This window comes from Podarcis erhardii, assembly GCF_964252035.2.
Source record: "Podarcis erhardii genome assembly, chromosome: 11".
Taxonomy (NCBI): domain Eukaryota; kingdom Metazoa; phylum Chordata; class Lepidosauria; order Squamata; family Lacertidae; genus Podarcis; species Podarcis erhardii.
Window position 1 is genome coordinate 37,206,279 of NC_138501.1, and position 26,738 is coordinate 37,233,016.

General features: G+C 40.4%; 1 protein-coding gene across 2 annotated transcripts in view; it reads left to right on the forward strand.

Moving 5' to 3' along the window:
- Positions 1–26,738, forward strand: part of PLPP1 (phospholipid phosphatase 1) — a 91,787-nt gene that overhangs the window by 10,030 nt on the left and 55,019 nt on the right. Inside the window, exon 2 of one of the 2 annotated variants that reach the window (XM_081881666.1) lies at positions 26,586–26,737. In XM_081881666.1, the coding sequence (XP_081737792.1) occupies positions 26,586–26,737 (152 nt within the window). Of the gene's footprint in view, positions 1–14,039; positions 14,195–26,585; position 26,738 lie in introns of both variants that reach the window. The other variant, XM_081881665.1, reaches the window with a different exon arrangement.

Here is a 26,738-nt window from a genome sequence, read left to right on the forward strand (position 1 = left end):
GGTGCGCTTCATGTAGTATGAGGTGATAGTCTAGTCTAGTCTAGTTCAGTATTGTGCCAACTCTGGCTTATGCTATACAATAATGTGGTTATGAAATGGCTATTAGTTTGTCTGTCCCCAGCTACCCACTCCCATAGGCCTATTGAAAGGATAAGCCTATACTGGAAGGAGAAGTATTTGAATGTTCTTCCTGTTAGTCAGATGCTGTGTACAAAGTTCATGGTCATTCACTCCCTTTTACTTCTGCTTACGCAAAAGTGACAGTAGTGTAATACTTTCCATTAGGTACCATCAAAATTTACAAAGTAGTGCACAAGCTTTCAAGTCCAGCTTTTCAGTAGTTGCTCAGTATTTTGTGATTTTTTGTGATGCTTTAAACACTCCTCTTTGCTTTGGATTTTCTCTGATGGACTGGCATAGCTACCAGTTTCTTTTTCTTTTTCATTTAGTGTGTGCACACCAGTTTAGGGTGGAGACAGGTTTTAAATAATTGGCTGATTTTACAGGCTTTATATGGAATAGAAAAATACTAGATTATAAAAAGAAGTCTTTATCATGTGAGAAAGTATGCCTAATACTTGCTTGTCAACATAAAGTGTTGCTTAATAAACCTAGTGACAATCCGTTAAACTTTCCAGTGTGAAGATTAAATTGTCCAGCATAAAATGAAATGTGCTTTTTAAAAGGCCTCATTTATACCTGTACTCTAGATGAAACCATGATGTGTGACTGATTCTGAAGTGCTTTGTAAAGGGGTGCTCTCCTTCTCCAGTATTTGTAAAAAATATTTCCCCACTCCACAGTAGCTGGAATTCTATAACTGATTTTTGCATTGGTTTTTCTGCCATGGGATGTTCTGCCATAAAATGTTCTATATAATCTAGAGGCAGCCTTCTCTGAAGCCGCCTTATGAAGCTTTGTTTTCCCATCTTGCCCTTTTATTTATTTTCTTTGCACAGTTGATAAGACTTTAAATAGCCATGGTGAAAGTACACAAGATCAAAGTAATTTTAAGCAAACAGACCTGTGATCCACGTTGCAATAGGGGAGGAAGTTGGCTGACCCTCTGAACTATTGCATTGAGAGAGGGTTGACATGTAAGTCCTAGGTTCAGCACCTATCATCTTGAAGAAAAAGGTATCTGGTTGAAGAGTAAGGAAGAGTTGCTTTCTGTGAACTTTGAGACCTGCTGCAAAGCTTGGTAGATAATACTGGACTGAATAGACTTCTATTCCAGGTGTGGGGAACCTTTGGCATTGCACTGTTGCTGTATTACAACTCCTGTCAGTCCCAGCAAACATAGCCAGTGGCCAAGGGTGTTGGGAGTTGTAGGTCAGCAACATGTGGAAGACCAGAAGTCCCCCATACTTGTTTTATTCCCACAGTACTTAGGTAGTAACTTATTTCTTTGCACTGGGGCCCAGTCTAAGGGTTGTATCCAATGCTGTCAGTCCGCTGACTCAAAGGCCCTTGTGCTAGTGATGGATTCCTGTGTTGCACAGCATTGAGAAATAAACCAACACAATAGGTCTGCTGGTGAAACCAATGATTTGATTAATTTATGTTCCATATACTGTAGTACTTAATAAAAGCAATCTAAGTGGCTTGCAAAGAAACTTACAGAGATACCCAATAAATATTTAATCGAAGAACCATGTAATTCAACCAAATTAGAATGTGAAATAATTAAAATTGCACTAGTGGAAAGGGCTCATCAACCTTGGGAAGGTAGCTTATCCAGTAGAAGGAAACCTCTGCTGCTGGAAGAAGTGCTAAGGAGTAAACCCTAGACAAATCTGGAGTGGAGTCCCTAAGATGGTTAGATGGTGCCTTGTATGCCTCCTTCTGGCAACTTTGGCAAATTTCTTGCTCTGCTTTTCTTTGGACCACATCAGTGAGGCCAATAGCGGGTTCTTGTTGTCTGGGTAGCCCAGGACCTCTGTACACACTGCCCAAGCTTGTGCCCCGGGGATGTCACTTCAGTGCAGCTAACACAGTGGTTTGACTTCACCCCTGGAGATGTACTCCATTGTCTCTCAAGACTGACAGATGCCTACTACTACTACTACTACTACTACTACTACTACTACTGGAAATCTTGTGAAACTACTTTTTATTTTACTGCCCTGTATGAATTATACATGCAAATGCAAGATTTTGGGAGAAGTCCTGTTGTGCAGTTGGGAAACAATGCTAAGATTGTATATTTATTATTATTTCACAGTGTTTATGTACCATGTGATAAACTGAACTATAGTTCAGGGTTGCTATTTTAACCTACAGATAAAACAATTAAACACTTAGGAATTAAAATTTTGTGAAGGATAGCTTTAATTGATGGTACTGAGAACACACATGATTATTATTTATTATTATTATTTTATTTCTGGTCTGTTATATCTGAGAATGAAAGAAAATATGAAAGATGGCTTTATTATCATTACTATGTGCATGCTTCAGTATGTTTAAAAACCCCTTTATTAAGAAAGCTGCAATATACAATTTATTTAAATCCAACAATTAATTAGCTGTGATACCTTTTTTTAAAAAAAAATCTGTTCACAACCTTCTTATGTTTGGTTTTTGATTGCCTCTGCTGTGCTGCTGCTGTAATCTAACTTCTTGCTTCCTTTAGTGATTTGAGCTACAGAATACTGTTTACCAGGAAAATATTTCTGAAACCAAAGCTCTCTTTGTATCTATTCAAAACAAAAGAAAATGCTTGAATCTGTGAGCAAAGTTGGAGGGGGCTCTATTGCTAGAGCCTGATGCTGTTCCTGCCAGATAGCATTTATGGCTTCTGTCTGTGTTCTGCAGTAGCTCTTTTCTATGGCAAAGGATACCAAGCTTCCTGCTAGAAAGCCACATAGCTGTATGCAAATTCTCTTAAATTCAGGAATACTCCCTGTGCACCCTTTGTACTTTCCTCTGTGGTTAAAAGCGGAAATGTGAGCTGATTTCACCATTGAAATGCCAACTGTTAATCAGTATCATGACAGAAAAAATATAGCATGGATCAGTGTGGTGGTTTCAGCTATGAAGTTGGCTTTTGTATTTGCTGCATATGCAAGAGATCGTTGAGGGACATCATGTTATGTTAACAGAACATCTTGTTATGCTAATCGGGCATGGTTGGGCTATTTTTGCTGTGTGTGGTGCTTTTCCAGGGCTTATAAAAACTTCAATCTTAGCTGGAATATTTTCCTAATGTAAACCGATTAATTAAAAAGCCAGGCATATTTTTGCCAAGGGAAGCACATTTTTCACCTTTGGATATTAACATGTTGGCACTCCTTTTCCTGTGGACTTTAACTTTCAGAACTGAGGATTTCCTTTTGGTTCCCCCGCCCTGCTTGTGTTTCCTTCCCTAAAGGCTTCTAAGCCAGGACAATTGTGTCCAATTCTCCGAACTGAAATGCTTGGCTTTTTGGCCAGCGGATGCTGTGGTTAGATAAACTGGTGTTAATTGACCAAAAGTTCATATTTGTGTTGGATATAATTCCAAAAGTTTTATTTCTGTAATTTATTTTTAATCTTGTCATTTGGTGTTTTGAAAAGGATTATGATAATTTTTATTTATGTTTATTAAGGTATTTTTATAGGGCTTTTCAGGACTGTGCGACACTCTCAGGGTGATTCACTTAATAAAATAATAAAACACAAATATGTAGACATAACTCAGGCTAAAAATCAGCAGGAAAATAGATCTTCCCATATAGCAGCAGTGATTAAATTACTTTTTAAAGCCTGGACCAGCCTCAAATAGGTTAAAAGTGAATGTAATGCAGCCAATTTCTTTAAAAACCACTAATGAAAGAACAAAGAGCACTTCCTGTGGGAGGGAGTTCCATAATGAGGATAACAAATGCCCCAAAATTAGGCTGGAAAACAGATTAGAATTGAACTAAACAATCAGTATCCTAGAGAAACACCTGGAACCATGAAACCACGCTTCCCAGTATCTTATTGAAGAGTGGAACGTGAGATACTGGCTAATAGCTATTAAAAGCCAGAGGGTCCACATTTCCATTTTTGGGAACAGGTGTCTAACCATTGCTTCTCTGAGATCAGTAAGCATTGCACTCTCTTTCAGAGAAGCATGAGCTGCCACCAAGGTAAAGGTGATAAGCCCTAACCTGGCAGATTTTAATAATTAGGTAGAGTAAGGATCCATAGGCAGATGATAGGCCTTAATTCTCAACTCTCCAATACATTTGTCCACATCACCAACTGCCATAAGCTGAAAAGCAGCCAGCACCACCTCTGAGACTCCCTCTGTAAAGCTCAGACAAGGAAATTGTTACTCAGTAGGGCAGGTGGTACAGCAGCAGAATCCAAGGCTTATCTCTAGTCCTTGACACCATGTAGAGAGACTGAGAGCTGTCTGGACACACATTTGCTTTCCAGCCATGTTTCAGTAATGCAGCAAGAAGTTAACAACTTCCCATTAGTTGATCTAACATTCACAAAAAGCACATTGAAATTGTGGGTGTCTACAGAATGGAGAGGGAGCACAGATATCTGGCTCCCTTTCATCTACCACGTCTACCTTTCACATGCCATAGCATCCTCTGCTCCTTAAAATCCAAATGGTGGCCTCTTCCTCCTGCCCCCACTTCATTCCTTATCCCTAAATTAATTTTAGCTCCAACCAACTTAAAATTCATTGATAGAATAGAGCCACCAATTCCAATTAAATATAATTATGTTGTTAATGTATGTGAGAAGAGAAATATTTTCTTTGGCTTTGTGGAAGAAAAATGATAAAGTTGGTGCACCATCTTGCATTTGTGATTCTTCTCTCTTGTTGAGTCCCGGAGTGGTTAAGATACAGCACTCCACCTAGCCAGGGTATAGTCCCTTTAACCCAGAGCCTTCCAAACTGTGTGTTGCAATACAGTGTGTAGGTGTGTCACATGAACACTTCCTGCACGCCTCCCAGGGCTAGAAAGGGGTTAGTTTAACCTCTGGTTTGCTAGTAAAACTGAATTACGGTACTTGTTTCACAAAATGATGCATGTCTAAAAACTGTGCCACCAACATGAAAAGTTTGGAAAGCTCTGCTTTAACCCAATCATCTTTGACTGACAGCAGTTGTTTAGGGTTTACTTATCCTATGAGTTGGGGATGACAAGGTGAAGACCTTCCTGAATCCAGAAAGTATGCCATATAATAGGAATATTGTCTTAGTTTAGACAAGATGAATCATGAGCCTGATGAAAATAGGTAGCAGCTTCCTTGTCCTTTTATTTGTCAGGTTTAATCAGACCACAAGGATTAGATCTGTACCTCAAGGCTTGTGACTTCTAGTCTCAGAACTGATGCTTGTAATTTGGTTGTGAGCATTATTGACGTCTCCATTCCTGAGAAATCAACACAATTGCCTCCTTCTCCATCACTGTTGAGATTGTTCATGAGCATTAGTGGCTGTGTCATAGAATGGTAGCTGTGAATCGCAGACAAGAGCTACAGTTGTCCTTACTGAATGTCTACACAATATTTGGTGTATTTTAAAATATTGTATTTATGCCCCCTCTCCTCATAAAGGCTGCTTGAGGCGAATGCAGGGTTGTTGATGTTTTTTAAATTCTGGTTTCCATGATTAGTACGGTACTTCCTGCTGTATCACATAAGTAAGGGGCGTGAAACCTTTTTCAGTCTGAGGACTACATTCCCTTACTGGCAACCTTCCAGAGGCCACATGCGTAGTGGGTAGACAAGTGGATGTAAATTTTACCTTCATACAATAGGCTGATTTCTACGCACTGCTCACACCCCTCTCTATCTTATATCCAGGCAAAGAAGATTTAATACCACTTCAAGGACAAATTCCAGCCAGACAAAAACACTCAGAGGCCTAGCTCCACAACCTCCTTTAAGGAGTGTGGCCTGCGGAGAGTCCAAAGGGCCAGACAGAAAGGCCTGGAGGGCCACATTAGATTCCCCTTTCTTGACTTAAGTGATATTGTATCTTTCCTTTTTTAAAAATGGTAAAGGAGGTCAAGATTCATTCTCTCCCTGATCAATGTTCTCTTGTTTCCAGTACCTCATATGGTCTTTATTTTTTAATAGCTCCACAGCCACTCCCAGTTCATATTTCTGAAATGTTATGAATGCTAATATAGGACACACTAGAACTTGCAGTGACTTGTTTGTAATTGCTGCTGCTTCTAGTTGCATATTGTTGAAAGTGAGCAATGTTCAATTTATAGGACCTGTCTCACCAAGCTCCTTTAGCAGTTCTATTTTCCTAATGTAAGATAGGCTTTTTATTTGGTAATTTAGGAGAGGCAAATAAGGCGCACCTTCTAGTAATTCATTGGCTTGCATCCAGAGATGTTTTCTGATAGTCGAAAGGCACTTCCATGTGCACAAAACAGCCCTGCTGAATTCTCCTGATTCCCCATCCCATTGCGGCTCTTCATGTCCCATCAACACCTGTTCCAGATGATCCCTCAGGCTTCTGAAGTGGCTTTTTGGGGAGGCCCACAGTGTGGAGTAGAAGAGGTCAGCAAGGTCCTCATGTGCAAATGGAGTTTCACTCATCCAGCTCTGGCTCCAACACTTTATATGAAGTCTATTTTACAGTTTCCCCCCTCTGATTTAGTCTGTTTTGTCTTGCTCAAGATCACAGAGTATGTGGGCAAGCTGGGGTTTCAAACTTGAAATTGCACCTGCTGCTTGAATGGAGCTCTGTTCACATAGGATTTCCCTTTCCTTTTCACCTCACTGTACCCCCCCCCCCTCCAAATCTGCTCTGAAGAATCCCTCAGCCCTCTGGAATAGTTGTTGAGGGTGGGTGCAGGGCTTTAGGGGAGAGGAGGAAGTTCCATTGTCCAAGTGGAAGTCTGTTACATGAGTGGAATGGTAGTGTTGGATACCACTTTACATCTTGCACAGATCAACCATTCAGTCTGTTGGACTAGCTCTTATGGTACTCCAACAATCTATAACTTAAAGTTAATTAATTTTGTCCGTAAACTTTTAAACTTCTTTAAAAATCTAATACAATTTTTAAAATCATGGATTTTTAGAGAAAACCTAAGAAGAAAAAATTAAGCATAGGGATATGGAGTAAAGAGCTGTTGAGTTGCCTTACTTAAGGTCATTAAGGTCATACATGCCACTTTAGAGCACTTCTGCAGGTATGTATTTATGTCTTGCCCTTCTGTTAAAATGTAATCAAAGGAGCTTACAGTAAAGGTAAAAGAAAAAAGTAGCAGCAGTTTTAAAACAACACATGAAAGCTGGCAAGGAGAGAAGGAGATGTTGGGAAACCCCTGAAAGTTCAGCAAAAGGAAATCAACTGAGCGTATCAGTGTTTTCAAAAGGCATTTGTGCACACCATCATTGGAGTGTGTACTGGTATTTTAAGGTTTTTGAACGGGCATGGAACAGTAGAGGTGCAAATGACAATACTAGTTGCCTGCTAAGTAGGTAATGTAGAGAGGCTGCAGTATGCAGTGCTTCAGTTCACGCATCACACCAGCTATGGTTTTGCAACCAACAGTTACGGACTTGCAGACTTATAGGAGGTAAACAATGGTTTAGGCCTGTTTGTTTGTTTTCATTTCTTATCTGCTGAGCACTCCAGGCTCACTCTCATCTTCATGGTTCAGTCCCCACATTGGCAGGAAAGACTGCCTCAGAACCTGAGGGGACACTATTCCATACCCTCCAACATTTCTCTGATGAAAATTAGGGACACCCCATTCCATAATGATGATTTTACTATTTATACCCCACACATCTTACTGGATTGCCCTAGCCACTTTGGGCAGCTTCCAACATATATAAAAACCACAATAAAACATTTAAAAACTTCCCTTTACAGGATTGCCTTCAGGCACCATACCCTCTGACATTGCTCCAAAGAAAATAGGGACATCCTAAGGAAAACTGGGACATTCTGGGATCAAATCATAAACCGGGACAGCTTCTCTAAATCAGGGATGTCCCTGGAAAATAGGGACACTTGGAGGCTCTGCTGTTCATATTTCTCCCAACATTTCCTCCTTCCATTTACGGGGGGGGGGGGGGGAGGAAAAACATAATCAAATAGTTCTCTTGAGGTGCATGTTTTATTTGTATTTTCTTTTCTTTTTGTGTGTTGCCCTGGAAGCTGTGCTGAAGGGTAGTATAGAAATCTTTTAAACAATTAACAAACAATTCCCATGGGCCTTGACGTATTTGCAGTAATCTGTTAAAATTGAAGGTGTGTCTGAGTCACATGGAAATTAATGGGACACAAGCACACTGTTAAACACTTAAACCCAGTGACTTCAATAGAGCTTTTGTTACACCTGAGAAGAACAATCTAGCTGGATCAAATATCCTTCAGCCATCATTTGGTTTCCATTAGGGAGCCAGCTAATTACATAGAGATCACAAACAGAACATAAAGATGATAACCAGCACTCTTTGACCCAGTATGTAGCATTGCTAAGAGAAGCATACTGTTTTGCTATATGAAGGTTTCATTTAGCTGTCATGGTTAATTGCTTTTGATGGTTTTATAGCCATTAAAGCTAGTGGCCATCATCACATCTTGCGGCAGTGAATTCCGCAAGTTAATATATCTGTCAGTATGTTTTTATATGCAGGAGCCTACTTACAGAATTGGTATAATTATTCTCTCCTGAGTGAATCTTTCTCCGTGACTGTCAATGACCCTGGTTTCTATTCTGTAATTTAGCCAAATATGAAGGGGGAACTTTCCAAGGCCGCTAAAAATGAAAGTACAAGAGAAGGGGTTACCCTTGAGAAGGAACATTGCAAGGCAAAATACTCCTGATAAAGGCTTACTGCTAACCATAAAATGAGTGAGTGTGGTAAAAACAAAAATGTTTTAATACTACCCAAGTTAGAATTGTTATCTTGCACAGACTTGAATGGTAGCCAGAGTCTTGTCCCTCCTTTGTCACCTTGGCATTATTTCTTTTCTGAATTGCCTTGGGGGAATCAAGTTCTCCTCCCTATCTAATTTTATAGACTACTGTTAACATTTCTAAACTTGCCATGTATGCTTAATAGAAACCAGACATCCTCATTACTGAGTTTTTGCTGTTGTAGCAGAAAGTACTTTTTTGCCCTTGGAAGACAGTGGAAAAAATGGTTGCGAAAAGCTAGGAACCCTGGCAGGGGCAGTTTGGCAAGGAGTGTTGGGACATCATTCAACAGAACTTTGAGTTGACTGGTAAGGGTGTTGTGGAAATTAAATGTGGGGCATCTGTGGAGCAGTTGGCATAGTGAGAGGCTGAGTATACATATTCAAAAACGGTGCTATGTTTTGAATAAACCTGTAACAATTTATGTGCAGGTCAATCAAATAGCAAATTCAGGTTGTTCACTTTTCCCTGTATGAACACTGACTATACTAACCCATAAGGCAATTAAAATGGAGCATTTGCAGATAAGCCAAGTTAGTGGCACTGTATGCATTCATGGGGCTGCAGTCCAATGTTCACGTGAGAAGTAAGCCCCATCTAACCCTGTCGGAACTCCTTCTGAGTAAATATAAGCAGGTTCAGGTTGTAAATCTGCAGAAGTCATTCAGCAAAAATAGTGTTAAATCTAAGCTTGGATTAGAGTGTGAATCATGCTGCCAGATCCTGTACTTCTAGGTAGTTACAGCTATAATTAGAGTAGCTTTGAACCAATGCTTGAAAGGGCACAGAGAACAGTTTATTTTTTTAACTATCCAGGAATTGGTATAGGTGAAGATTCATATTCTAAAGCAAGGTAAAATAACAAACACTTGTGTAAGATTATTTCTTTTACTAACTTGGTTCTCTCTCCACCCCACAAAAACTGCTAAATAAGTTGCTGGATAAAATGAGATACCATTACAGTGGTGCCCCGCAAGACGAATGCCTCGCTAAACGAAAAACCCGCAAGACGAAAGGGTTTTCCGATTTTTTAGCGGCTTCGCAAGACGAATTTCCCTATGGGCTTGCTTCGCAAGACGAAAGCCCATAGGGAAATCTCCGGGACAGCGGGGAACCTTCCTCCCACCGCAAGCCCCGGGAACAGAGGAGAAGCTGCGTGCCTTCCCCTCTGTTCCCGGACCTGTCCTGAAGGCTTGCGGCGGGAGGAGGGCTTTCCTCCCCACCGCCAACATTCAGAATGCTGTTCTGAATGTTGGCGGTGGGGAGGATAAACCCTCCTCCCACCGCAAGCCCCGGGAAGAGAGGAGAAGCTGCGCGCCTTCCCCTGTCTTCCCGGACCTGTCCTGAAGGCTTGCGGTGGGAGGTCCGGGAACAGAGGAGAAGGCGCACAGCTTCTCCTCTCTTCCCGGGGCTTGCAGTGGGAGGAGGGTTTTTCCTCCCCACCGCCAACATTCAGAAGGCTGTTCTGAAGGCTGGCAGTGGGAAGAAAAGCCCTTCTCCCGCCTCCAGCCTTCAGAAGAGTTCCCCAAGCTGTGAATGTCTGCCGCGCGTGAGGGGCGCTCTGCTTAAGAGCGCCCCTCATGCGGGGCAGCAGGCTGCTATCCGCAGCTTGGAGAGCCCTGCAGGGCTCCCCAAGCTGCAGATGTCTGCCCCGCGCGAGGGGCGCTCTACTTCAGAGCGTCCCTCGCACCGGGCAGCAGGCTGCTATTCGCAGCCTAGGCAGCCCTGCAGGAACTATTCTGAAGGCTGGCGGCGGGAGAAGGGCTTTTCTTCCCACCGCCAGCCTTCAGAAGGCTGTTCTGAAGCCTGGCGGTGGGGAGAAAAGTCCTCCCCCCCCCACCAGCCTTCAGAAGAGGCTGAAGGCGGTCTCCCTAGGAACGCATTAATTGATTTTCAATGCATTCCTATGGGAAACTGCTTCGCAAGACGAAAAACTCGCAAGACGAAAAACTCGCAAGACGAAAAAACTTGCGGAACGAATTAATTTCGTCTTGCGAGGCACCACTGTATGCTTAAGATTTGACATGGGCTGCTTTCCATGTTAATGTTAAGAGAATTGCTTTGAGTTTGCCACATCCATGACTTTCCGTTCTTAAAGTTCTGATAAGCTGCAGGTTCGCCTCTGTTCATTTCATCCACACTGCTTTGGCACCCTGACCTGCCTTCTTTTACTCTCAGACCCTTTATCCCTCCACTCTGTTCGCAGAAATGGTTATCTAGGATTATTATTTTTTAAAAAAGGTTGGTGTTTCAATCAAAATGTACAGTTGCATTTTTACTCATTAAATTTGTATACTGCCCTTTACCCGCAGTTCTCAGGGCGTTTACAACATAAAATCACAATATAAAACACCAAATGCACAATAAAATTGAAAACCACAATAACCCAATAACCCCCATTCCCTTTTTGCTAGTGCAACACCCCGCACTGTATTCCTTACTATTCTGTAGCCCGCCCAACTACTTTTAACCAGGCGTAATCTAATCTCATTATAATCAGGGGTAATCAGTAGTTTTACTCTTAGGAGTAATACTCCCCATATATTACATTGCAAGGTGCTGAAGGCCTGCGAGAATTTATTTACCCTTTCCTTTCAAGGGAGTATATGTGGTTTCTCCACCCAAATTCTACCTTTAAGAATAGCCCTGTGAGGTAAATAAAGATGAAAGATAGTGACTAACCCGAGGTCACTCAGTGAGCTTCATGGCTGAGTGTGGAGAACTTGGGTCTCCCTGGTCTTAGTTCAGCACTCTAACCACTGTACCACACTGGCTTTCATGGGTCATGTAGGCTTTTGACGTAATCTTGAACCAAAAAGCAATAATGGTTTTTATTTCTGTGGTTAGTATGACATTTGCAGTAGTGCTAATCCTGGGATTCTGTCTCTGGATAATGAATGGTAAGCAGCTTTGCTGCGGAAGTGATGGTTTCACTGTGGTATCCTGTAAATGTGTGGTTGTGATTGTGGGGAAGGGGGATGGGGAGAGCAAAGAGACTGAAGAAGTAATGTCCTATGGAGAGAGGGTTTTACCTCACTTACCTCACTACTATTCACACTTTTTAAAAAAATGTTGGTTAGGGTTATTCCTCACTTTAAAAAAAAGTTGGAGGAGACCTTTTTTGTATATCTCTTTTTGCTTTGGGCCCTTTGGTAAATTCTTTTTCTCATTTTGGAATTTACCTTGAGATTAGAGTCTGGTTCAAGCAGTCATCAAATGATGATAATGCAGACATCAAATGTTAAGTTGCATTTGGATAATAAATAGCAGAGGCTGATGTGAACACAACACATAACAGCACAGGCTGATCCTCTAACTCAATGTAGGACATTTACACATTCAGTTATGAGAGCCAAGAGGGCATGGGGGTTAGTGCCTCTACATCCTGAGGCGCGCTGTACATTTGAGATGTTAGAAGTTAAAATACTACAAGGTATGGCACAAAAAAATACTGGGAGAGGGGGAGGAATAATCCTCAGCGTAACAAATATAGGGGCCCCTTTCATGTTTTTAACCTGGAAATTCTAAAAGGCATAATGAATGATAAGAGGTGCGTTAAACTTCTCAAGCTGAGCTTCACTAACCAGGCAAATCTGCCGTGGAATGAGGTGAGCAATGGGCCTACCAAGGTCTGGCTTTCTCCAAGCAGTCTTCCTTAGTGTGACAAATATATTAAGAATGACACAGACACCATGCTTCTATTCCTGTGCCTCCAGCTCTGCCTTCTTGAGAGTCACAGCTACTGTCACTGCTGAGAGGAGCCTTGACCACCCTTTCATTGTCAAAGCTATAGGCCAAATAGGGGTGTAAAATAGGTCTCTAATTACCTCTTCTTAAAAGTTACAACTCAAACATCAGTGATCATAGGGCTGCAAACTATCAGAAGAGCTGAGTACCATCTTCCAACACTTGATCCCTCAAGACTAGATTTTTCACACTACATCCCCATCCAGACAATTTTAAAACAACAGTTTATTTAAGGTTGCCACATGTCCCCTTTTTCTGGGACATGATCTCTTTTTCATGAGTAGGTAAAATGAGATTCCATAGTTAAAAGTCAGCAAATGTGTCCTTTTTTTGCTCTTCCAAAAAGACTGAGGGTAGGCAGATTTAAAACTACAGAGGAGTTTGGGTACTAACCAGCATAATCCACATTTCAGCATATTATAAAAATCTCTATGTAGGTGGACATGAAGGTGTACAGTCTGTGTGTGCTTGGGGCTGAGGGTTGTTCTTGCCTTGAAATATGCATGTTGGGATGAATGTAATATTTAAATTGGAGAGTATATATGAGTCCCATCTCAATATGGGAAAGTGAAGGGGGAAAAACAACCCACAGTGTCTATTTCCCTGTAAAATATTTCACTGGGATACGACAATGTTTTGTTTTGGTTTTTTTAGTTGTAGCAGTTGCTGATGTCAAGGAGTAAGCCATAAAAATAATAAGAACCCATGAAACCCTACGCCCCCTCTGGCAGGGGAGAGGTCTTTTCTCTTGATATATACTGAATGTCAGAGAACCGCTAAGGTGTAGTGCAACTATAGAGAGGATTCCCTCTTCCTTCCAGCTTGCTATACTTGGGATGTAGGGTGCTCATCATGTGTGATAACTGGCTAGGATACTACAGTGATTCAATAGACACAGTTCAAACTGTCCTTCTACTCTGTAACTTCATTAATAACCAGTGTTCTTCATCAAGCTTTCAGAAAATTCTTCCCTTTTTTCCTGGCTTCAAAAAACATTCTCATAAAAATAAGCCCTACATTCCTTGCAGTCGTTCCAGTTCTTATTTATATTCTGTCCAAGTTTCAAATTCTTTCCCTTTTGATTATTTCCATTCCCACGTTATCAATCCAAATAAACATAGCAGCTAAATAATTTGCCTCATAACTTGCCTTATGTGGAAAGCATCATTCTGGTGTCTGAACTCTGCGCTATTCTCACTTCTGCAGTTGGCAGGCCTGGTTGCTGGTATCTATGGGACAGATAGGTAAATGGGGCTTTGAAGTCTAGGCAGTTTGTGTGCACTGCATGATACTGAATACGCTACACTCTTGAGTTTTGCATGTTGCTTAGTAGTTTCGTCCATGCTTGATAATACATATAGATAAATATTTAACTGTGTATCTTTTTTTCCCTTCCCCCAACAGCTGGCTTACCCCTTGCTGTTCTAAACTTGGCAAAAATAAAGCCGTATCAGAGGGGCTTTTTCTGTAATGATGACAGCATCAAGTATCCGTTCCATGACAGTACCATCACATCCACTGTCCTCTACGCAGTGGGGTTCACACTGCCCATTTCCTCTGTAAGTAGCTGGCAGCTGTGTGGGGAGAGTCTGAAGTGTGTGCTGAGAGCTCATTATTTGACCAAGTCTTTGAGAAAAGAAAAGGAAAAGGCTTGGCTTAAATGTACTTGGCTGACTAAACATTTGTAGTAACAGAACGAGAAGCCTCTGTGAAACGCATTAATAAAGCAGGGATGGTGAGCCTGCCCCATTGCCCCATTTCAACTCTCATTAGCCCCAGTCAGGGATGATTGGAGCTGTATTCCAAAACTTCTGAAGGACACCAGGTTGGGGAAGTTGCTCTATTTAGTTGTAAGGTAAAGGTAAAGGGACCCGTGACCATTAGGTCCAGTTGTGGCCGACTCTGGGGTTGCGCACTCCTCTCGCTTTATTGGCCGAGGGAGCTGGCATACAGCTTCCAGGTCATGTGGCCAGCATGACTAAGCTGCTTCTGGCAAACCAGAGCAGCACACAGAAACACCGTTTACCTTCCCGCCGGAGTAGTACCTATTTATCTACTTGCACTTTGACGTGCTTTCAAACTGCTAGGTTGGCAGGAGCAGGGACCAAGCAACGGGAGCTCACCCTGTCGCGGGGATTCGAACCGCTGACCTTCTGATCGGCAAGTCCTACACTCTGTGGTTTAACCCACAGCACCACCCGCGTCCCCTATTTAGTTGTAAACCTAAACGGCCTCGGCCCAGTATACCTGAAGGAGCGTCTCCACCCCCATCGTTCTGCCCGGACGCTGAGGTCCAGCGCCGAGGGCCTTCTGGCGGTTCCCTCATTACGAGAAGCAAAGCTACAGGGAACCAGGCAGAGGGCCTTCTCGGTAGTGGCGCCCGCCCTGTGGAACGCCCTCCCATCAGATGTCAAAGCGATAAATAACCACCTGACATTCAGAAGACATCTTAAGGCAGCCCTGTTCAGGGAAGGTTTTAATCTGTGATATTTAGTGTATTTTTGGTTTTTATGGAAGCCGCCAAGAGTGGCTGGGGAAACCCAGCCAGATGGGTGGGGTACAAATAATAAATTATTATTACTATTATTATTATTATAATTGTTGGCACAATTAGTGTGCACTGTTAATATGTATGCTTCCTTGGGAAATGTGTGCATTTCAAAATGGGAAGCCACTTTAATCGTTTATTTGAATATTGTTGGGAAATTTAAATTGGTTATATTATTTAAATTTATCTTAATTGTCTTGATTTAAAGAAATTCACCTTGGAACCAATTAAGAATTTCTGCTTTGGTGTTGAAGGGACTGCTGGGTGAATGAATGAATGAAGTGAGTTTAGAAAAATGTGTTCAATTAAATAGGTAGGCTTGACTTTGTATTTAAAATTATGCTGAATTAAGAATGTCTGTATGAGGTACGCTCAGTTAAAATGACCATTTGAGAGCCTCAACACTTCCTTAATTTAAATGTAAGATGTTTAGCATGACCCCTTTGATATAAGATTCACTGAATTAAGTTGTGTTTACTCATGTGTGTGTGTGTGTGTGTGTGTGTGTGTGTGTGTATGGGATTTTATGCTTGGAATCATGGGGGTGTTTGTGAGAGATACAAATCCATTTTTTACTCATGCACAAACTTTTATCGTTGAAATACTGAGCTACATCTATTGGAATTGCTCATTAAAGGCTCTTGCAAATATAGCGAAGTGTGTTTTAAGAGTCTTGCTGTTAAAATAAAATGAGGACCACCATTGAAATACCTTGAGCAGTTGAAATATGCCTAACTGCTAAGATCACACTAATTTGTTATAGTAAACCTCTTCTTGGAAGTAATATTTCATTTTCAGTCTACACTACCCAAAGTCAATAGTGCTCATATGTTTGCTCTTTACTTCAGACACATAACATTACAGTGTTAATACTCCAGATCTCTCTAAAAGCAAATAAAATTCTTGCCTCTTAAGCTTGTACATGCTGCTGACACTTAATACCCAAATAGTTTACTTCAGCTGAAAAATGCTGTTGGGATATAGGAATGTCATTTGCTTTTTTGTATAAAGAAAGCCACTTCGTTTTAAACTGTACATTAATGAACAGTCTTGCCAACATTATTGTGTATAAATACATACCTCTTGTCATATGTAAACCTAGAAAGTAAGAAAATGATTTCATCTTTGTCAAGAACATAGAAAATATCATTTAGTTTCAGTACAGCATATTTGGAAAACAAGATTATGCGCTGAAAGGATTATGCGCTGTGAGGAGAAATACTATGCAATGTCATGTATGGGTCATTCCACGTCATGTCAACGCGGTCATGTCACCCACCATCTCGGATTTTGATGAAACTTGGTGTACACCCTTCCCTTATGGTTGAAAGAAACCCCCTTAAATTTCCCCCCTTTATCTCAAATGGTTTTAATTTTATAGCACTTCAAAGTTTCATGAAATCTGAGTTGTCTGTCCCTCTTGAGACCCTTGACACATGTACATTTTATGATTTTTCTCCATAAACAATGATCAGATCTCTCCGAAATTTTACACAGAGCTCAATAAGAGGATGAGGATTTCAGGAAAAAATACACCAGCACTCAAAATATTTTACAAATGCCTATTTTTTATATATATATATAAATGTACTTTTTTTAGTGGAAAACCTCGGTTTAGAAAACCTCAATTTTCAGCTTGTGGGCATGATGGAACCCCAAGTTTTTGATGTTGAAAATTATTGCACAAACATGCTCTTTCTCGACAAAGAATGAAATTTATGGGTTTTTTATTCCTTGTAATGAAAATTTTATGTTTTTTGGACATTGTGGGGAAAAATGGCTACTGGGTACAACTTTTCTACAACCCATAGTTGTAATAGGGAAAAAAAATGAAACCAAGTTGTTCATTATAAAAATTAACATAATATTGGTTATTATAAGGGTTTTTTTTTTAAAACCCTTGTTTTTTGCGTTGATTTGATGTGGAATGACCCCATGGATAAATTTGCTACATTATGTAGTGTAATAGAAAATGGATCTAAATTATGCAATTCAAGGATTCTGAGAAGATAAAACTTAGCTAAAAACATCAGCAGCTGTCCTCCTTCAAAATATTAGCAAGTGTCTCTAGGTTCTGGATAGGCTTGAGCTCTGAAACAGAAGGCTTTCTGCAGTGGTTTACATTATAGTTGCTGTAACTTCTGAATGAGAATCGATATCGTTCAGCTCCTCTCCTAATCTAAGGTATTATCCAAACCATATATTTAAAGCACTCTTATACCGCTTCAACAGATATGTTTTCCCCCAAAGGACTCTGGGAACTGCAGTTTACCCCTCACAGAACTGCAGTTCTGAGCACTCTTAGCTACTTTGGGGGAAAGCTATGACTGTTAAAGTAGTACATGAATGCTTTAATTGTATGGTGTGAATGTGACATAAGATTCCCCCACCTCTTCCAAGGTAATGGAGAATAACATCTGTGAATGTGTGGTTATGGTTTCTTAGTAATTCAGTTTAGAAAACAACACCAATGAGTGACTTGGATAACACAACATGTTTCAGATACTCGCCTATACCCCATGGTTAATAACTTTGCCTTGTTCAAGAGCACCGTTAACTTTTCCCAAAGGGTAGCCAACTTGGTCTGTTGTAGCAAAAAACAAGAGTCAAGAGCCATAAGAAATGGGTTAGTCTTTAAGGTGCCACATGATTTTTGTTTCTTTTATCATCTTTAAGCTAATCTGACGTTGTGGGTTAGGTTTTCCATCAAGGCTAATCTCCAAACACGATCATACCAGTTAGTTACTGTAAATGCCAGGGACATTTTCCATCCTCCCACTACTGTCATTCTGGCAGCTACTAATAAAAGAATAATGAAGTCTTTATAGAGCACTTTGGAAAGGGAGGGTAAGGCTAAAGAAGGATATCTGGGTACAGTGTGATTCATGAATGTTGGAAAGGTGATTCAATCTTGGATCCCAAAACCAAGCTACATGAAGACCATGCTACCATGTGTGAACATAAGAGCCCTGAACAGAGCAACTGCTCCAACAGTTAGGAGACAGAGTTTGATTCATATAATTTAATCCTACTGTGAAAATCCAGTAGTGCACCATCTTTAATGTTGCCTCCCGTCCTGTGGCTGAGATGGCTTTAAAGGGAGGGGAGGACCGCAGAGAGTACCATATCAAGTCTACAATGGGTTCACCAATATCTGCTTCCCAGGCTGCTTTTAATCTTTGAAATTTTCCATATTTGATTCCCAGTAACATAAATTAAAGAGCAGAAACTACTCCCTTGCACTGATTGTGTTTCCTGAACCTGTGGTCAAGGGGCTTGAGAAAACAAAAGTTAACAACAAACTCAGGCACTCTGCTCTAACTCAGATTAACAGCTGTTTAATGAATGATAGAGATCGGCAGCAGCACTCAATTTTTTTAAAGCAAGGCTTGCTATGTACTTTTAAGTTCTTGAGGCCACTGCCTTTCAGGGTCTGGCAATGAGGCAAAAAGCTGCACAGGTGTTTTAAATTTCCAATTAACAAGTCATACAGATGAACAAACCCTGCCTCTTCCCAGACCCCACCGTGACCGTAACACTTTGGGCAGGAAAATTTTTGGATAATCTAGGTAGGGGTGTAGGGGGGGGAGCATTGGAGCTAAAGCCTGCTGTCATCTCCACACATACAGCCTGGTAAGAAGAAAGGGATTTTCAAGACTTTGGAAGGCAAGTTGAGAAAGGGTACCAAAGGGCAGAGTTTAAAATCTTGGGGACACATGGGAGTAGTCCATTGACCCAGGAGACATCTTTGCTATGGTTAATAATGGGTAACAATTGCCTGAGTTGGCAAGGTTCCCAATACAGGCGTAGATTGGGGACCCCTATACCTCAGTTCTTAGCTTTCTTTCTTTTATTTTCTTTTAAAAGACAAGTTTATGAATACATAATCTTTCCCCGCGGTGAAAGAAACCTATGGAGAGATGGGGAGAGTAATAGGAAGTGTATGAAACCACAGTAGCCATGGTTTAATAATAATAGCTGACACACAACCAAGCTAAGAGAGTAGTAAAGGATGCCAAGAGATAACATCTTGCTTAAAAAGCTTCAACAGAGGATCATAAGTGTTCCTTCAGAGTTGGGCTAGGTCTTTGGTTACCAGAATTCCCAAATATTTGAAAAATGTTTCCTGAAGTGTAAGATTGGACTTTTGTGCAAGAGAGACGTCATCAGAGACCTCATCAAACCTTGGGATGTGAAGGCACATAAATTGGGATTTTGTATAATTCACTTCTAAGCCATATTTGTTTGTCACTCAAGCAATGCAACTTGTAGGCAGTTTCTTTGCATGTTTAATGAGAGGTCAGTCCTGGTGTGTTGATTGAGAGTTACTCTTAGAAAGTGTGCATAGGGCTGCAGAATTGGATATTTGTGGAAAAAATATCAATCGGGTATCCTGATTAAGCTAGAAATTAATAAAGATCAAATAGCAAAATTAGTCTCTGTGTTAAATCAAGAAACTTGGCATCTGCCTATTGAGCCATTGGCCAGTCTTTTTCACTATTCTGCCAGCTTTGATTGTAAGGCCATTCTCAGGTGCTGCTGAACCAGAATCTCTGATGCTGAACAACTTGGAAAGCTCTTGATTATTGTTTAGTTAATACCTTGAGGCCTGGGTTTAGAATGCACTACACATGAAAGTACATTCTTCAAAAAAAGGAGTGGGGGGAAGCATGGCGAAAGGGAAGGGAAGGATCAGTGGTTTCCCTGGGGCTGCTCCTCTTTTGACTCTTGTACAAATCAAAATGAGTCACTTTGCTATTATTCATTAAGAATTTGAACAGCTGAAACCATCTGTTTAAAATGCACAGACATGGAGCATTAAATTGCATGTTGTGAGCCAGTATAACTTGATGTTGATGTCTAGATGAGCCCATTTGAAGGCTGTGGAATAAACGCCCTCCTGAGCTAACTATGTCTTTATGTTGAACTAACCTTTACATTAGACACACAATAGTGTGTGTAAATGATTACATTTTTTTCCTATAGCAACCTGGCAAGAACAAAACTGAACAAACATAATATCCTACCATTTTGCTGCTTCTTCTTTTTTTAAAGTTACTTCATAAAAAGAAGGCCTTTGTAAAACTTTAAGGGTGTAATCTGTATATTGGGTGTATTCTGTCTTGTTCTTTATTTTGTTCATTATTATTCATCTGTGTATAATGAAAGGTTTTACGTTCTGAGGCTAAAACAGCTTCAGGGGAATGACTGTATGTTTGGGAAGGGCTATTCCCCTCCGGGCCCCATGCTTGTGGTCCTAATCCTCCTTCCTGCCTAAGGTCAATAGTGCCTTCACCTTCATGTGTTAATTCCTTACACACAAGTAACATGTGTAGTTGCTGTCTATGTTCAGTGCTAAGATAACTAATTCCAGGGACAGTACTTGTACATGTGTGACCTGCAGTAAAATGTAATAGAGTGTACATTTGCACCATAAGAGGACTGCCTCTCCCTTAGCAGGCATCCCATCCCTCCTGATTCCTCCCCCCGCCCCCATAGGAATGTTGACCGTTGCAGGTCTAGGATCAGGTTGAAACTAGGAAAGTAGCTTATGGTAACCCTGCAATGTTATCTGGTGCTTTTATCCCCTTTGGAGGCTGAGCCAAGTGAGTAGTATACAGCAGCCTTCACCAACCTGGTTGTCTCCCGACGGTTTGGACTACAACTCTCATCAACCCCTGCCAGCGTGGCTGTGCTGACCAGGGCTTATGGGAGTTGTAGTCCAAACCATCTGGAGGGCACCAGGGTGGCAAAGACTAGTATAGAGCAACCCTCTGCATTGTAGTTTGCTGTTATGCAGCTATTATTCATTGGGCTGTGCTGAGACAGTAGCTGTTAGGCCTGCCCCTGATCGGAATACATTTGAGTGCTGCCGTGTATTCCATAGTTAATACTGGAGATCAGGGCCAGGCCTAACACTGGTTCAGAATCACAGTCAAAGCTCCCTCATGCCTCTCAGTTTGCAGCAAGTCAAATCTACTTAAATTGCCCTCTCAGATTTTTTAGCATGCCAAATCCAGCACTCAGTTGTGTGCAGAAGCCTCACCCATCAATGACTTACAAGCAGACTAATTGCAGTTTTAATGTCCCAAAACAAAACATACAATAATTTTTTTGCACATGAAGTAGAATCTGAGTTAGAGCAGAGTGCCTGAGTTTGTTGTTAACTTTTGTTTTCTCAACCCCCTCAACCACAGGCTCAGGAAACACACACATCGCAGATACACTGCAACGTTTTGTTGCAAGACCGCACTTGTATATACTAAAAATAAACTCATTCCCACAGTGCCTGCCCTTATGTGGCAAAATTGCACCACCCATGAATAGGAGGGAGGCATTGACATGTGTGGGTGAACCCCAAGGTTTGCAGAGGTACAAAAAATCTTTAGAAAAAACTCAAAAGGGGGCTGCCTCCCTCCATGGTTCAGCAGTGATTGATTTCTCTCCCTCCCTCTTAAAGAGTAAATTACATTTGCTCTGCCTGTGGCAATAAAGATGTCTACTATTCTGGGACTTGCTTTAATTTATGAACTCTCATTCCTGTATATAAGATGTATGCTCACAAAATTGAATGTGCACATTACAAACCTCCCTTGTGCAGCCTTTTCCTAAGGAATTTAGGCTGTGCCTTTAGAACCTGTTTCAGGGCTGTGCCAGGATGTAAACATTACTGCAAGTGGAAGTAGACTGGGTTTCACAGGTGTAAGAGCAGGTTTTGTGGGAGTGGTGAAAACAAGGTACATCTTGGTAACATGCCTGGCTTTAAAAAAAATTACCTCTATTTTTTATTCCTTTGAGTAACTTCCTGTTGTTGTTGACCATAATGAGCTTGTGGCAGGCAGTGTAGCCCAATGCATATTATAATGGTCTTGGATCTGAAATATTTGTTCATATTTTAACTGAGCTGTAATCTGCCTTGTATTAGTAATACGTATCTTTCTTTTCCTCCCCATCTCCCCCCACCCCAAAGATATTAACATCTTTAAAGTATCAAATAGGATTTAAGCCTGCTCCACAGATTGCAGAGTGTGAATTCGGTACATATGGGTGATATCCAACTAAGTTATACTTGGAGTAGACCCGCTGCAGTCAATAAATTTAAATAACTTATTCAGCTATGACTAATGCATCTGGGAGCAAGGATTGGCTTTAGCTCCCTCACTAGGTGTCAAACCCACGTTTGCCTTTAATGTGTGAAGCTGTTATTATTGTAAGGATAGTCCAGACAAGATTGTGTTTTGGCACATTATTTATTTTTCATTTTAAAAGTGCTATATAAATGATCTCAAAGCAGGCCTTGAAACACTTGTTTAGGCAGCAATGTTGAAAAACAAGTTTGAGAAGTTTAGATAATTAATGTGGTTAGCCAGATGGGCAGTATTGTGCACTTGTTATTGTTGGGTTTGCGTGTGGCACACAAACCTAGGTCCAAACTCCTGCCTCCCGTTCATGAGTGATCATACTTGAGTGTCTTTAGGTAAGTTACAATCATTAAGCCTAACCTTCACCATAGACTTGTTTGTGAGGCTAAAACACTGCCTTGAGCAGAGAGTGGAATGCAAATGCAAAAAATAAATCTACTAACATTTCCTGTCAAAACATTTCTTAATTAAGGAGTAAAGACTAATGCAAACAGACTTAAGCCTTACGTTTGTGCTCCCTTTAAAATCTTTGCCAAACTAATTCAGTTACTGATTTGATCAGCCTGATCCTCAAAAGGGCTTGTTCAAATAGAGCTTGTTGCAGCCTGAACTGAAGATGGAGCATGCACAAAACATTGAAGTGCAAATAGAAAATGAATTTGAAAGAGGCTGGAGGTACATTTGCCATGCTGAGTATTCCAGTACTACTTCTGAACTAGTTTATTTTGTTCTATGCTATCTGCACATGGAATTTTTAATTCATTCTACTACTCCCTCCTCCATGATGAATGCAATAAAGTTTTCTATATCTAGGGTCTGGAAAATTATGCAGAGATCACAGAAAATATCAGTTTGTAATTGAGTGCAAAGTTTGGCATGAAAATCTAAACTCTAATTTAAAACAAACAAACAAACACAAACAAACAAACATACAAACAAACAAACAAACAAACAAACAGGAAAGATAAGTTTTAAAGTGTATGAATAATGTACTTTAAACTAGGTGGTCACTGTAAGATTGGCAGTGATCAGGATGGGTAGGTTTTGCATAGCACTTTTTCTTATCCACCCCCATGCGTGGCTGCATCACAAAGCTGCTTCTGAGAATTTCATGAGTAGTTTTCATTGTGCAGTGTGTATCTATGTGGGTGCTGTGCATTCTTAGACATATCTTAGTGCAAAACTATATAAGGAATTAACATTACTTCATCTCTTTCCTTCTGTTCTTCATAATGTCTAAATCTATCAACATAGAATTAACATATGTGATAGGATTATTTATTTTGTGGTTTTATATTCTGATTTTACACTGTGAACCACCCTGAGACCTACGGGTATAGGACACTATATAAATTCCATAAATAAATTCATAAATAAATAAAAATCGGATGTGATTTGACATTGTGTGTCTTGCTCTGTCTCATTGACTGGTGGGACAGTGTCTGATAGGGTGTTGCCATGTCATGCATTGGCTTGAATTTAGGCATTTTGAGGAAGAGAAGGACAGAGGCTGGTCTCAGCTGAGAGGAGAGTCTCATCTAACTCCTTGTTCTTCCATAAGGTCTTCCTGGGTAATGGCTGTTGAGAAGTTACTGACAAATTTCTACCCTGGGTAGATTGATTAATCCTGCCCATCCTCATTGGCAGGCCAGCTTTCAGCATTTTGGACAGAGGGAACATGAGTAAAATAACAGTTATTGGAAGATTTGGTACCATGCTGGAATATTTTCAGTGTTAGATTAGAACTGGAAATGTGCAAATCTTTTTTAAAGGCATACTGATTAAAAACCGTGTGACTATGCCTGGAAAATTAGAAACAAATGACCTTGTTCCCAAGTTCTTGGGCGTTCAGTTGAAATATGCGGATTATGACAGGAGACAAGTAAGAGATAACAGCAAAAAGAGCAGACGGTTCTTAGACTGCGAAGCTCCTCAATGTAAATTTGCAGAGCTCCTATTTGTATTAGTGAAGTTTACTTACTGCTTGGACTTTGTGCATGCCATACCACACAGAGTTTGGCATGCAACATGGAGCTGTCTTTCTGAGACTGTTTTAGTTTTATAAAAGTGTAGAAAAATTATAATCTTAAGAAACATGGAACAGTTTTGAAATCTCTGTACATTGTTTGCTGAACTGCTATGATTGATATAGTGGTGTGTGCAAGGGAGGCAGCAGGTTTAGTCTTCTGTGCCTACTTGTCTCTCTATCCTCCAGTAGCATTATAAATGGGAAGATTCCCTGATATAATGATTAAAGTAGATTAAAAATGTTAGGCTTCCATGGCAGAGATTTTTGTTTTAGAATACATATATGTACCTCGGCTAATTGTTTTATCTGTTTACATTTGAGCTCTGTACTTTGTTTGCTAGGGACAGTTGATATTGGGCAGATTTCCTTCATTGGCAACCTTTTAATGTTTATTTTTTTGTTGATGAACAAAATAGGTTTCAGCTACTAATTAGGACTTTTTTTAATCAATTTACCCCACCCTCTTTACTGAGGTGTTTAAAAAGTCCTGTTGAATAGGAGCCACAACCTCCAGCATTCCTGAAAGGACATATATTAATCCCTATATATTTCTGACCACCATAGAATTTTGCAATTGAGGGTTTCTGAGGGCTGATCTGACACTTAATTATGCAACAACACTTACTTCTCTACAAAAATTTTACTTTTTGACATGTGTATCATAATGGGCACATTCTAATATTTGGGTTACTTACATGGTCAATGAACCAATGTTTTCCTGATGTTTGTGCAAACAAAATTTTAAGTATCATAAGTGGAACTCTGTAGTCTTGGATTCCAGTAAAGCAGAATGTTCCATGGGGTTATGTCTTTGAAGTAATGTTTATGTTATTAACTGTCTTCTGTAGTTAAGTGTTCACCATTTTCAGATTTTGTCATTTTTTATTATCTAAGAAAAATACAAGTGTAGTTCTTAGCAGATTTAATTTTGATGTTCACACTGAGCACTTGGTGCTAAGATAGATTCCTTGTAGTTTGCTGATAAGCTGAACTCCTACCACTTTTTCTTGCAGTATATCTCCTGTTCTTTAGGTTTGCTAACTTTACATGCTAATTTGCTCATAGCATTCCCAATTCTGGAATTAGTTTTGTCCAGTGCTTTTTTTCTAAAAAAAAGTTTAGGGGTACTCTCATTTTCCTACTCATATTGAAATACTGCCCCTCAATGAGGCCAAACTTAGATTCAAAAAATGTTTAGGGCTATGCGTACTCCTGCACCTCCCCAAAAGCACTGATTTTATCTAATCTCATCGCATTACATTCATCTAGAAATAAGTTGCAAGCCTAGATGTACATAACTGACTATGTGGTCTTACCTGCCAGCTTCATGGCAAATTATACCGTAGTATCTGTAGGATGAGCAGGTCAGAATGTGCTTCTCGTCACTACCCCTCCCTCAGATTCCAGCTGCAGCAATGAAGTATAGAGCATCCCAAAGTTTATAAGATTAAGGGACTAGAAGGAGTTGAAGCCTGTGTGTCCTTTTCATTCCTACATCTCTTTTGCTTATCATTCCTACAATCATTGTCTTATGATCTGTTGTTTGGATTTAAACCTGAGTTTGCTTACTTACATTACTTACATCATTTGACAGTCTTGAGCCTGCCTCAACTAAAAATAAATTAAAATATATTCTAGCTTAGGCTTAGAAATTCTGCTTTATTTTCATTGATGGATATTTATGGATGCTTATGATGAAGATATTTCATATAAGGTGAGTGTGTAGAAGGCAGAGTTTGAGGCAGAAGTCAGCGATAATGCTGGATGCTTTACAGAACAAGCAGTGACCAAGTTATACCAGGTTCCTCTACATTGTCTCCTCCTGCTTTGGCATCACTTATCATTCCATTTCACAAGTGTCCCTGTGTAGAAAGGCTGTCTTGGGATGAAGTTGCGAATCTGGTCTGCTTATGGGCAACAAGCTAACACTGAGGGCACTGGAGTTGCCATAAAACTATCTTGAAGAGCGCAAATTTTACAAATTGAATGTGCACTTACCACACTTGTGTGGGTGGAGAGATGCTGGAAAGCTCTTCCTGTTCCCTTTGTAAAAAAAATTATTCTGCTAAAAGCCTTTAATGCATCCATTAAATCAGCATGTAAAGGTGAAGTGGTACTATTTGCTGCATGTCTCCTTCACGCTCTTGCTTACTGCTCTGGATGGAAAGTGCTTGGGGTTAAACCTTTTTGAAATACCCTGTGTAAAATAATTATCTTATTCTTTTTGCTAGTTGGCTTGCCTTTTGCAATTCTGACTGCGAGGAATACTCCCTTCAAACGAGGAGTGTTCTGTAATGATGAATCCATCCAGTATCCTTACAAAGAAGACACCATTTCATATGAATTATTAGCGGGGATAATTGTTCCCTTGGATTTAATTGTTG